The 13,499-nt window shown below is 44.9% G+C and overlaps 1 protein-coding gene across 1 annotated transcript in view; it reads right to left on the bottom strand.

Moving 5' to 3' along the window:
• LOC126176012 (collagen alpha-1(I) chain-like) overlaps positions 1-13,499 on the bottom strand; it is a 1,061,651-nt gene that overhangs the window by 299,711 nt on the left and 748,441 nt on the right. Inside the window, exon 5 of the mRNA XM_049923130.1 lies at positions 7,998-8,112. Coding sequence (XP_049779087.1) covers positions 7,998-8,112 — 115 coding nt within the window. The remainder of the gene's footprint in view (positions 1-7,997; positions 8,113-13,499) is intronic.

Genomic DNA, 13,499 nt, shown 5'->3' with positions numbered 1-13,499 from the left:
AACGTGTACTTCCTAAAGTAGCAATGGATTATAAACCCTGGGCAAGAGAAGTGTGAGAAGACCGAAGATGAGATGGTGAGACCGGAACACGTCCTACGCCTAACCCTGGAGTGGTAAAAGAAGATGATCTTGCATTTATAATTTTCTGCTCGCTGAGTATGTCTTTCTGTGGCATTCTGTCTATATTTATTATACATGTTTTGAGTCAATAATCACTTGAAGTACTGAAGTGCTTTAGGATCGTCACAGGCCGTACAATTTTTTATTGTTTTATTTCTTGTTCTATTTGCTCCTTGCCACGTGATTTTCTTTTTGATTTCTTCCAGAATAAATTGTTATGAATATTCATGTTGTTCGCTGTAAATTCTACTAATATATGAACTGTATTATTTCTGACGTCTTATTATATCCGGAGTTTCCCCACAGATAAATTGTCCTTTACATTTTGTCCTGCTCTGATACTAAAACCTCTCATTATCATCTTCTAGTGCAATTTGTTGCCGTTTATCAGCCTCTGCAACTCTTCATAGAGGTCTTCACTCCTTTATCAGCCCGCATCTCGTGGTCGTGCGGTAGCGTACTCGCTTCCCACGCCCGGGTTCCCGGGTTCGATTCCCGGCGGGGTCAGGGATTTTCCCTGCCTCGTGATGGCTGGGTGTTGTGTGCTGTCCTTAGGTTAGTTAGGTTTAAGTAGTTCTAAGTTCTAGGGGACTTATGACCACAGCAGTTGAGTCCCATAGTGCTCAGAGCCATTTGAACTCCTTTATCAGAATGTGACCATATCGTTAACTTTCATAAGATCTCTTGTTCCGTTTGAAACAAGTTTTGCTATTCCGTGTGAGATTCGTTCTGTACATCTAATATTGTTTTTCATTATCTTATTCTTAATAAATTCTGGATACGAATTTCTTCCCGGGTTCTGCAATTTTATGCCCCATGAATAAATACATACAGCATATTTTATGCAGATAGTGCCCCATGACTCGAATGTAGTTAAAGAGCGTCAATTCACCACGAAAGGCTGCTGACTGAAAAACGACATTTACCAAAAATTTAGATAGTACAAGTCATCAAGTATCATGAATTGTCAATCTAGCTTAGTGACATACACCAAAGAACACCATCAATGATAAAATATAACCTGTGGGGCTGTACTACAGGTAATGCCAATACAACGTGATATATCATCCACAGCTGTGACTGACAAGTGGTCTAATAGTGGAACTCACAGTATGTGATCAGCACCAACTGACTGTCACGACAGTGACTCCATACGACCTTGAATAGTTATGACTGTAACAGAACCCCACAAGGTTATTTCTTATTACAGAAGACGCATTATTATCAATTTTAAGTATAAAGAACTGACAGTTTATACTATTTGACAGTAAGCATCTTATCTGGAAGAGTATGACGTTCATTATGGGTTTTAGGAAGCCTTCTTCCAGGAAAGCACGGTGCTACCAAACGGTCTCCGTTAGGTCAATTCGTGACGGTATCGCGATGAACTAATGGATCCAGTTGATATCGTCGATAGAGCTACTTCAAGATGAACGATCTAGAATGTCACTGAAGCTGAAGACGGGATGTGGAGACGTTTGGTAATTGGTGCAATGAAATGGCAGCTAGTAAAATTAATGGTGAACTTTTTAAGCATTTTCAAAGAAATTGAGTTCAAATTTCGACGTTTAGTTGTTACTAGTACAAGTATGGACCACTGGAAATATTTTTACGTTGAAGCTATTTTTTTGCATTAAGATAAATGTATTTTTTATCTTAAATACACAATCTGAACTGTATTTACACACATCTTTGATAACATACGGAATCTTGGGCTCCTCAGCCTAACGTGGCATTTCCCTCATTACATTCAAACTCGGTGTGTTGCCGCGCTACTTCCTCAGAACTTCAGCTCCGCAGGTATTTATTTCTATTTGAAAAGACCGTACTTTGCATTCACGCTACCACGTGTAAACCACGCAACGTGTCCAAGGCTCCCTTCCGCAACACTGTTGTGCATCAACTAGTAGATCTCTCGTACTCAAGCCACCATACAGAGTACCGGTATCGCTTCCCGGCTTCTATTCCTGCATGATTCCCGGGAAGAAACTTTGTCAGCACTCCTCTTTTTACTTCTTAATGTCTCTAATGATATTCACGTGTTGTTTAAGCGAAGTTTAAGTTGGATGAAGTGCACAGAATGTTCGCCGCCTTTCGCTAGGACGCTATTGCTGTGGTACTGGTTTGCTGCAGCTATTCACACTAGGCTGTCTTGTGTAAGATTACAGCAACCTGCATCCCTTTGCACCTACTTACTCAGTCCCAGCTTTGGTCTGACTCTGAAATTTTTACCCCTCCACACTTCCCTCCATTACCAAATTGACTGTTCCTTGACGCCTCAGAATGCGTCCAACCAATCAATCATATCTTTTAGTCAAGTTGTGACAGAGATTTACTTTGTCCTCGACTCGATCCAGTGTCTCTCCATTATTTATCCGATCTATTCGTATGACAATCAGCATTCTTCTGTGATACCGTATTTCAAAAGCTCCTATATTTTCTTGTCTATGCTGTCTGTTGTCCAAGTTTCGTTTCTGTAGAAGGTTACAAAAAAAAAAAAAAAAGAAAGGTTCAGATGGCTCTGAGTACTATGGGAGTTAACATCTGAGGTCATTGGTCCCCTAGAACTTCGACCGTAGTGGTCGCGCGGCTCCAGACTGTAGCGCCTAGAACCGCTTGGCCACACCGGCCGGCAGAAGGTTACATTCCAAACAAATATTTCCAGAAAATACTTCTTAACGTTCATATTTGTATTTGATGTGAGCATACTTATGTTTTTCAGAGAAGTGTTTCCTTCTGAAAGTTTGCACTTTATGTTCTCTATGCTTCTACCATCGTCAGTTATTTTGCTGCCCGAAAAGCGAAACTCCTTTACTACTTTTAGAGTTTAATTTATTGATTTAATTCCATCAACGTTACCTAATTTACTCGTAATTTGACTACATTCCATCAACCTTTTTCTTTTACTTTTGTTGGCGTTCATTTTACAACCCCTTTTGAAGATACTATCCATTCATTTAATTGCTCTTCCTAGTCCTTTGCTTGTTTGCTGTCTCTGACAAAATTACAATCCATTCAGCCAACCTTAAACATTTATTTCTTAGCCGTAAACTTCAATTTTCTTTCCAAATTTCTCTTTGGTGTCTCATAGTGCATGGTTTATGTACTGACCGAATAGCATGGAAGACTCTACAACTGTATCCATCCATTGTCATTCCCTTCTGTTTCCTTTCTTCCGTGCCCTTCAGTTCTTATAACAGCAGTCTGGCATCTGTACAAGTCGTGGGTAAACCTTCACTCCCTAACGTTTACGTCCGTCACCAGAATTTCAAAGAGTATATTCCGGTAAGCACTGTAAAAAGCTAGTATGTAGGCTCCTGGAGTTTTGAGATGAAGACTATCTACGATCGACAATGGTTTTCCTCTAGTGTCTCCCTTTGGAGTTTTGCGGATAATTTTGTGACGATTACGCGTTAAATAAACGAACCGTGGCATATTACGTAGCTATTCTTTGGACATTCGCTCACCTCGTCCCTTAAAGCAGCAAATGTGACGAACAGTATTCAGCAATCGGACGAACGAGGGTTTTGTAAGCGTCCTCCTTATTGTGAGACATCTGGCTGAAATCTACTTTCCAGTGACTGGTTTTGCTCGGGCGTTCTACTTTAAAACGATCCTGATAGAGAGTCCTAAATACTACACAGTTACGACCCATCCCAGTGACCGATCCTGAGACCCACTCTTGTCGTCTGTTTGAGCGCGTTGTCGAACCAGCCTACGAGCAAGCGCCGATGATTATCTGCAAATATTCTCGTCCCATTTTGTAACTATTTTTAAGCACATGCTGCTCTATTACAACTGTGTCGTTTGCGAACAGCATACGAAACTTGAAGGCATTGTAAACTAGGTTGTTTGCGCATATTATGAAAATCAGTGATCTTCTCAGTGTATCGTGAGGTAAACTGGACATTTCATTCGCACATGACAACGGTTCCCAATTAACAACGAGGTATTGGATTCTGTTTCCTGGGAAGTCTTTAATCGATTTGTACCGATATTCCATAAGAACATACTCTGTTAACTAGACGGCACTGAACAGTAGCATCGAATACTTTCTGGAAGTCAAACGACACTCCACCAACATGGGATCCGCTGTGCAAACGTACAGTCTCGTGACAGCTAAGTTCCACACGATTCATGTTTGGTTCTGATTTCTACGGAGGAGCTGTTCGGTCTACAAAAAAGGCAGCATACGCGAGTACAGAATATATTCCATAATTCTACAAGAAGCTGACATCAGCGAAGTAGGTCCGTATTTCAGCGCGCCGCCCTGATGCCGCACTTACAGACTGTGACGTCCCGCATCTTTTCTCAACCGTGAGGTTGTTCCAGCAACATACGATAGACCCGCCAGAAGAGGCGCCGGTTCTTCCGCACACTCGAATGAAGGGAGATTAGAGTTTATCGTCCTGTCGACGGTGAGGTCTTCAGAGGAGAAGCGCAAGCTTGGACTGGGGAAGGTTCAAATGGTTCAAATGGCTCTGAGCACTATGGGACTTAACATCTATGGTCATCAGTCCCCTAGAACTTAGAACTAATTAAACCTAACTAATCTAAGGACATCACACAACATCCAGTCATCACGAGGCAGAGAAAATCCCTGACCCCGGACTGGGGAAGGAATGAGAAAGAAAATCACTGTGTCCTTTTCAAACGTGCCATCTCGGTATTTGCCTTAGCAATTTAAGGAAGCCACATAAAACGTAAATGTGGGTGGTGCATATTTCATTTAGAATGGAAGTCTAAGAGTCCTTTCTTCTGTCGAGCATCTTCAGTTGGTATTCAGTACCGTGTTCACTTACTTTTTTTTATATCTGCCATTTTCACATCCGTGCGAGGGTCGAAACTGCGCTGTATTCGTCCTCAGCGAAATATTTTCGGAAGACAGCTTTAGTAATTGAGCTTTCCTTTTATCGTCTTCCGTGTGAATTCCATCAACGACTATGATTTGTAGCACTGGCTGAGTTATGTGGGCTCCTCAAAAATGTCTTTAAGCTCCTCATAAAAGTTTGACACCATCAGTATATTCACGAACTCGTGTGGGTTTAGATTTAAGTACAGAGAATGAATGAATAAACTCCATTAAGCTGAATAAAAGCAGAACGAATTTTTCTCTATCAGCGGAGTGCGCTCTGATATGAAACTTTCTGGCTGACCGGGACACGAAGATGTTATCTTTGTTTTTCCCTGGCAAGTGCTCCCTAACCACGAATCGCGACCCGTTCTCACGCCTATACTTCCGCGCTAGTACATCGTCTCCTACTTTCCGGACTTCACAGTAGTTCCCCTTCCTTTGTTCTCGTCAGTGGAAACTGTAGGCCCTTCCACCCGCTTGATTCTTGTCTTCTGCAAAAAAGGGGTTCAAGAGGTGTGTTCGTTTATTACCGCCTGCGAAGACGAACCTATTGCCGAAATGTTGACTGTAGGCTGGACGTTGTAGTCCAGTATCCTGTCCCTATATTGCACAGAACGACAATGAAGGGAGGCGTCCGGCATCCGCGCGTGATACATGCCTAAAAAATGACCAATCCATCTTTGTCAATGCGTGGGGCTGCCTCGGCATGCTTCTATGACGATCATCAGGCGTCAAAGAAACCTCGCTCACGGAGGTGAAGAGAATCCGGCATCACTGACCAAGGTGTTCCCTTGCGCGCGAAGAGAATCCGGCATCACTGACCAAGGTGTTCCCTTGCGCGCGCTGTTCGCGTACCTTGGGGCCGCGTGCTGCCCTCCTGGTAGCCTCTAAAAAGGCACGGCTAACTTGTGTTTTCTTCGGTGTAACTACGAGCCATAATCTGTTGGTACCAGCCACCAGCTGGTGTCGTTAACCGCAAGCAACCGCTGACTGGCACATCCTCAATGGTTCGTGTTTCACAACAGCGGCTGAATGTTGGAATAGTGGCAGTGTGCGGTGACCCAAATTGTCTGGGAACGCGCCACGCTAACTACCCTTTCTTGCCACGAATTGACAACGCGCACGGTCTAATACTGAAATGACACTGCGAGAATAGTGAAACGATTCACATACCGTTCTCAGACGTCACGAAAACTAATTGCACCACGAAAAGTATTTGCGCTGACATTCTTCTGTATTCTAGCCCCATAGCGTCAAGGGAGAGCATCTGCATTGCTATCGGCATGCCAATTCCGCAAGTCGTGGTCGGTAACACAAACGGCACAGCACTGCCCGCCAAAGCCAGACATCCGGGTCAGAATCCCGGGCTGCCACACAGCTTCAACTTCTCAAAAACTGAAAATGAAGCAGTAACAGTAACCTATCGTAATGTGTAACCCCCCTTCTTAGTGAAATGGTACAGACGTATCATACATTACGTGTACAAAAACTATTTTACATTGAAAAATGATAAGAGATATGTATACATATATGTCTCCAAGAAGTGTTAACATTTTTTTCCAGAAACGACTGTGTTGTGGTCTTCAGTTCTGAGACTGCTTTGATGCAGCTCTCCACGCTACTCTATCCTGTGCAAGCTGCTTCATCACCCAGTACGTACTGCAGCCTACATCTTTCTGAATCTGCTTAGTGTATTCATCTCTTGGTCTCCCTCTACGATATTTACCCTCCACGCTGCCCTCCAATACCCAATTGGTGATCCCTTGATGCCCCAGAACATGTCCTACCAACCGATCCCTTCTTCTTGTCAAGTTGTGCCACAAACTCCTCTTCTCCCCAATTCTATTCAATACCTTCTCATTAGTTATGTGATCTGCCCATCTAATCTTGAGCATTCTTCTGTACCACCACATTTCGAAAGCTTCTATTCTCTTCTTGTCCAAACTAGTTATTGTCCATGTTTCACTTCCATACATGACTACACTCCATACAAATACTTTCAGAAACGACTTCCTGACACTTAAATGTACGCTCGATGTTAACAAATTTCTCTTCTTCAGGAACGCTTTCCTTGCCATTGCCAGTCTACATTTTATATCCTCTCTACTTCGACCATCATCAGTTATTTTGCCCCCCAAATAGCAAAACTCCTTTACTACTTTAAGTGTCTCATTTCCTAATCTAATTCCCTCAGCATCACCTGACTTAATTCGACTACATTCCATTATCCTCGTTTTGCTTTTGTTGATGTTCATCTTATATCCACCTTTGAAGACACTGTCCATTCCGTTCAACTGCTCATCCAAGTCCTTTGCTGTCTCTGACAGAATTACAATGTCATCGGCGAACCTTAAAGTTTTTATTTTTTCTCCATGGATTTTAATACCTACTCCGAATTTTTCTTTTGTTTTCTTTACTGCTTGCTCAATATACAGATTGAATAACATCGGGGAGAGGCAACAACCCTGTCCCACTCCCTTCCCAACCACTGCTTCCCTTTCATGCCCCTCGACTCTTATAACTGCCATCTGGTTTCTGTACAAATTGTAAATAGCCTTTCGCTCACTGTATTTTACCCCTGCCACCTACAGAATTTGAAAGTGAGTATTGCAGTCAACATTGTCAAAAGTTTTCTCTAAGTCTACAAATACTAGAAACGTAGGTTTGCCTTTCCTTAATCTATCTTCTAAGATAAGTCTTAGGGTCAGTTTTGCCTCACGTGTTCCAATATTTCTACGGAATCCAAACTGATCTTCCACGAGGTCGGCTTCTACCAGTTTTTCCATTCGTCTGTAAAGAATTCACGTTAGTATTTTGCAGCCGTGACTTATTAAAATGATAGAAACGACTATGGTTGCGAAAAAGGTTCGAAAAAACAATGTGAAAGTAGATCAAATCTTACACAATCTAGTGTTTCCACAGATGGCGATAGTTAGTCGAAGATGTGTTACGGCGTGTGAGTGACAGGTGTTAGACGTGAGCAAATCTGCAAAGCTGCAAACGCAGCGCGTTGCTTTCCTACCTTCGGGACGCGGAGGCGGCGGTGGCAGCGGAGGTATGATGCCGCCGTACTCTCCCCGGCCGCTGCCCTCGGACGCAGACAACGGGGACTCGTCGCCGCCGTCTTCTTGGTCGATCTAGAATGCACAAATCGCCATTCTTACCCTCTTACTCCGCCATCATTAGTTTGAATATGGAAGAACGTAATCACTAACGATTGAAACCTCTGTAGAACGTTATACACTCCTGGAAATGGAAAAAAGAACACATTGACACCGGTGTGTCAGACCCACCATACTTGCTCCGGACACTGCGAGAGAGCTGTACAAGCAATGATCACACGCACGGCACAGCGGACACACCAGGAACCGCGGTGTTGGCCGTCGAATGGCGCTAGCTGCGCAGCATTTGTGCACCGCCGCCGTCAGTGTCAGCCAGTTTGCCGTGGCATACGGAGCTCCATCGCAGTCTTTAACACTGGTAGCATGCCGCGACAGCGTGGACGTGAACCGTATGTGCAGTTGACGGACTTTGAGCGAGGGCGTATAGTGGGCATGCGGGAGGCCGGGTGGACGTACCGCCGAATTGCTCAACACGTGGGGCGTGAGGTCTCCACAGTACATCGATGTTGTCGCCAGTGGTCGGCGGAAGGTGCACGTGCCCGTCGACCTGGGACCGGACCGCAGCGACGCACGGATGCACGCCAAGATCCTACGCAGTGCCGTAGGGGACCGCACCGCCACTTCCCAGCAAATTAGGGACACTGTTGCTCCTGGAGTATCGGCGAGGACCATTCGCAACCGTCTCCATGAAGCTGGGCTACGGTCCCGCACACCGTTAGGCCGTCTTTCGCTCACGCCCCAACATCGTGCAGCCTGCCTCCAGTGGTGTCGCGACAGGCGTGAATGGAGGGACGAATGGAGACGTGTCGTCTTCAGCGATGAGAGTCGCTTCTGCCTTGGTGCCAATGATGGTCGTATGCGTGTTTGGCGCCGTGCAGGTGAGCGCCACAATCAGGACTGCATACGACCGAGGCACATAGAGCCAACACCCAGCATCATGGTGTGGGGAGCGATCTCCTACACTGGCCGTACACCACTGGTAATCGTCGAGGGGATACTGAATAGTGCACGGTACATCCAAACCGTCATCGAACCCATCGTTCTACCATTCCTAGACCGGCAAGGGAACTTGCTGTTCCAACAGGACAATGCACGTCCGCATGTATCCCGTGCCACCCAACGTGCTCTAGAAGGTGTAAGTCAACTACCCTGGCCAGCAAGATCTCCGGATCTGTCCCCCATTGAGCATGTTTGGGACTGGATGAAGCGTCGTCTCACGCGGTCTGCACGTCCAGCACGAACGCTGGTCCAACTGAGGCGCCAGGTGGAAATGGCATGGCAAGCCGTTCCACAGGACTACATCCAGCATCTCTACGATCGTCTCCATGGGAGAATAGCAGCCTGCATTGCTGCGAAAGGTGGATATACACTGTACTAGTGCCGACATTGTGCATGCTCTGTTGCCTGTGTCTATGTGCCTGTGGTTCTGTCAGTGTGATCATGTGAGGTATCTGACCCCAGGAATGTGTCAATAAAGTTTCCCCTTCCTGGGACAATGAATTCACGGTGTTCTTATTTCAATTTCCAGGAGTGTATTTTGAAAGCAAAGGAAATAGTATATTTTTTAAAACTTTATACGCATCTACTGAGAGACAATGATCACTGAGAAATGACAGAGGGAAACAGCTTCTTAACCCTTCTGATACACTGTTCTTAGACCTTAATTAGAGCACTGAAGATAACAAATACAGTAAATGTTTTGATAAATGGTTGTATGCTGGTATTCTAAATGCTTACAGAAATTTACAGCAGATTATTTACGCGATAAAACGAACAAATCGACTGACATTTCTTTATGATGTTTCGTAAGAGGTTTAGGTCTTAAGTTTTTACAAACAACCACCAGATGGTGCTATCCCGGTGTTATGAAACCTGTCGCTTGTCGTTGTTAAAATTATGACATTTCAGAACCTTGCTATGCAGTGTATTTACAGCGAGCGTTTAACCAAACAGTATTGTGAAAAGAATGGAAGTTTCACGTGAAGGTTTCCGGTGGATAATTGTTTACGATTTTCGCAGAGGGCTTATTCGACAACAGTTTATCGAATCTCTTCGTTCAAGTTTTTGTAGTGCATCAACCTCAGACTGCTTACTGCGAAATGTGACACACAGTGAGGTAGAAGCACACTTAGCCATATCGATGACTGGAATGCGTTCCATTATGAATAAACATTTGGCTTTCAAAAAGATCTGTTCCCGATGGATTCCGCAGAATCTGATCTAACAAAAGCATTCTATTGACAGATGGCGTGAAGAAAAAGCAAAAAATTCAATTTGGGGAATGCAAAATCCGCGTACAACTTCGCAGCAGGAGACGAAACTTTGTAGACAGGCGTACAAGATGGAAACTAGGAGTCAGTCAATTGTTTGTGACTTCCAGGATGAACTGAAAGCAACACAAGTTGTTCGTTCACGAAGCATCCACAAGCACCAGACTTGTCGCAGCCATTGTTTTAGAGAATCGAAGTACAATTAATGCTACGCCGAGAACGATTTGTTTGCCGCAATTCATTAACATAATCAGGAAAAACAACCGAAAACCTCGCTTTTTCCTTCATCGTGATAATGACATAGGCCACACAGGAAGTCTTACAATTGATTATTTGACAGAGAAAGAGATTAAATTAATATTCTTTATTTTCTTGATTTATCGCCTTGCGATTTATTTTGTTCTCTTGGTCGAACAAAAAACTGTGTGGACCGGGATTTTCGTCACTTCAACAAGCTGTCGAATCCTTCCAGAACCACACGTGTAAAGGTGTACACGTTCAGAAGCAACAAAATGATTTGGTACCATAAAATGTACTTCTTTAATTTGATAGTGAAAACTTAAAAAGGCGGCACTAAATTACACATACACATCAACAGAAGTTTTGCATCACCTCGGTTCCGAGAGTTCCGGTGCCTGTACAGGAAACGGGAATAGAGATCAACGTAAACATCATTTCCGCCCTTTTTATTGTTCATGAAAACCACAAATTGCAGGTTGTACCACAATACAGCGAGACGACCTGAGGTGGTGGTCCAGATTGCTGCACACACCGGTACCTCTAAAACCCAGTAGCACGTCTTGTTGCGTTGATGCATGACTGTATTCGTCGTGGCATACTATCGGCAAGTTCAGCAAGGCACTGTTGGTCCAGATTGTCCCACCCCTCAACGGCAATTCGGCGTAGATCCCTCAGAGTCGTTGGTGGGTCGTCCGTAAACATCCCTTTTCAATTTATCCCAGGCATGTTCGATAGGGCTCATATCTGGACAACATGCTGGCCTCTCTATTCGAGTGATGTCTTTATCCTGAACGAATTTATTCACAAGATGTGCACAATGGTGGAGCGAATTGTCGCGTCTGCAGCTCGTGGTCGTGCGGTAGCGTTCTCGCTTCCCACGCCCGGGTTCCCGGGTTCGATTCCCGGCGGGGTCAGGGATTTTCTCTGCCTCGTGATGACTGGGTGCTGTGTGTTGTACTTAGGTTAGTTAGGTTTAACTAGTTCTACGTTCTAGGGGACTGATGACCATAGATGTTAAGTCCCATAGTGCTCAGAGCCATTTGAACCATTTTTTCGAATTGTCGCCTATATGCTGCCGATATGGTTGCACTAACGGTCGGAGAATGGCATTCATGTATCGTACAGCCGTTACGGCTCCTTCCATGGCCACCAGCGGCGTACGTCGACCACAAAACAGCAGGGAACCTCCACCTTGCTGCACTCGCTGGACAATGTGTCTAAGGCGTTCATCCTGACCGGGCTGCCTCCGACGATCGTCTGGTTGAAGGCACTGCGAAACTCATCGGTGAAGAGAACGTGATGCCAATCCTGAGCGGTCCATTCGGCATGTTGTTGGACCCAACTGTACCGCGCTGCACGGTGTCGTGGTTGCAACGATGGACCTCGCCTTGGACGTCGGGAGTGGAGTACCGCATCATGCAGCCTATTGCACACAGTTGGAGTCGTAACACGGCGTCCTGTGGCTGCACGAAAAGCATTACTCAACATAGTGGCGTTGCTGTCAGTGTTCATCCGAGCCATAATCCGTAGGTAGCGGTCATCCACTGCAGTGATAGCCCTTCGGCGGCCTGAGCGAGGCATATCATCGACAGTTCCTGTCTCTCTGTATCTCCTCCATGTCCGAACAACATCGCTTTGGTTCACTTCGAGACGGCCGGCCAGTGTGGCCGAGTGGTTCTAGGCGCTTCAGTCTTGAACCGCGCAACCACTACGGTCGCAGGTTCGAATCCTGCCTCGAGCATGGATGTGTGTGATGTCCTTAGGTTAGTTAGGTTTAAATAGTTCCAAGTTCTGGGGGACTATAAATCCTGTTCCAAATTGTGTCCACTGTTTCATGACTCTTTGTACTGGTTTTCTATTGAGATTCAAATGGATCTTCTGTTATATTTCTGATTTCTTGGAGTCCTGCTATTATGATATTTTGTGTGTCCAATTCAATTGTGAAGTTTTTGAGCTCTCCAGTTTCCAGTAAAGAGTTTATGTTATGTCTTGCAATGTAGTTAACGTGTTTATCTTTTATTTTGGTATTACGTGCTTGATGAGATTTGGGTGATTTCAAATGGTCCGATTCATTTGAGTCTTCTAGTTGGCTACCCACCGAAACCGATGTAGCCTTCTTCTTCCCTACTGAGTTGGACGACGAAAATCTTTGTCTAAAAGACCTTTCAATGTTCGACTGTCAGAGGCTATCAGTCCGCAGCTCGTCATCGTGCGGTAGCGTTCTCGCTTCCCACGCCCGGGTTCCCGGGTTCAATTCCCGGCGTGGTCGGGGATTTTCTCTGCCTCGGGATGACTGGGTGTTGTGTGCTGTCCTTAGGTTAGTTAGGTTTAAGTAGTTCTAAGTTCTAGGGGACTGATGACCATAGATGTTAAGTCCCATAGTGCTCAGAGCCATTTGAACCATTTTTTGAGGCTATCAACTTAGAGTGGAGCAAGCTCCGTGTTACAACTACGGTCGTTAGCCACAGAGGATATAAATCAGCGGCCACTAGAAAGTGGAAATGTGGAACGGACGCTGTTGGGGAGCCGCCACTGACATATGGAACCGTCGTGCTCTTTGTACTGGTTTTGGCCCACCCCGAGTATTTTATTTCTCCGGTACCCACCACATCTGGTGAGCATCCCCTTGAGTTAGATTCTGATGGGTCTCGAAGGTACAGTTCGCAGTTAAGGAATAGTACTAGATCTGACTTCTGGCAAAGACGAATTGACGTTTAATGGAAAAATCGTTGAAGAACCAATGCAATATTTTTGTTTTGTTCCCAAAGAAAAGACAGAAGCGTTCCAGTAATAGGAGGTGAGTATACGTCACACGAAAACAAAAGAGGCAGGAGGCACATGGCAGGGTGTAAGGTACAAGTCGCATTATTCAGCAGTGAGGGAGTAACATGG

Source organism: Schistocerca cancellata, chromosome 3, assembly GCF_023864275.1.
Source record: "Schistocerca cancellata isolate TAMUIC-IGC-003103 chromosome 3, iqSchCanc2.1, whole genome shotgun sequence".
NCBI classification, from domain to species: domain Eukaryota; kingdom Metazoa; phylum Arthropoda; class Insecta; order Orthoptera; family Acrididae; genus Schistocerca; species Schistocerca cancellata.
Note: the sequence above shows the minus strand (reverse complement) of the source record. Positions and strands in the feature narration are given on the sequence as shown.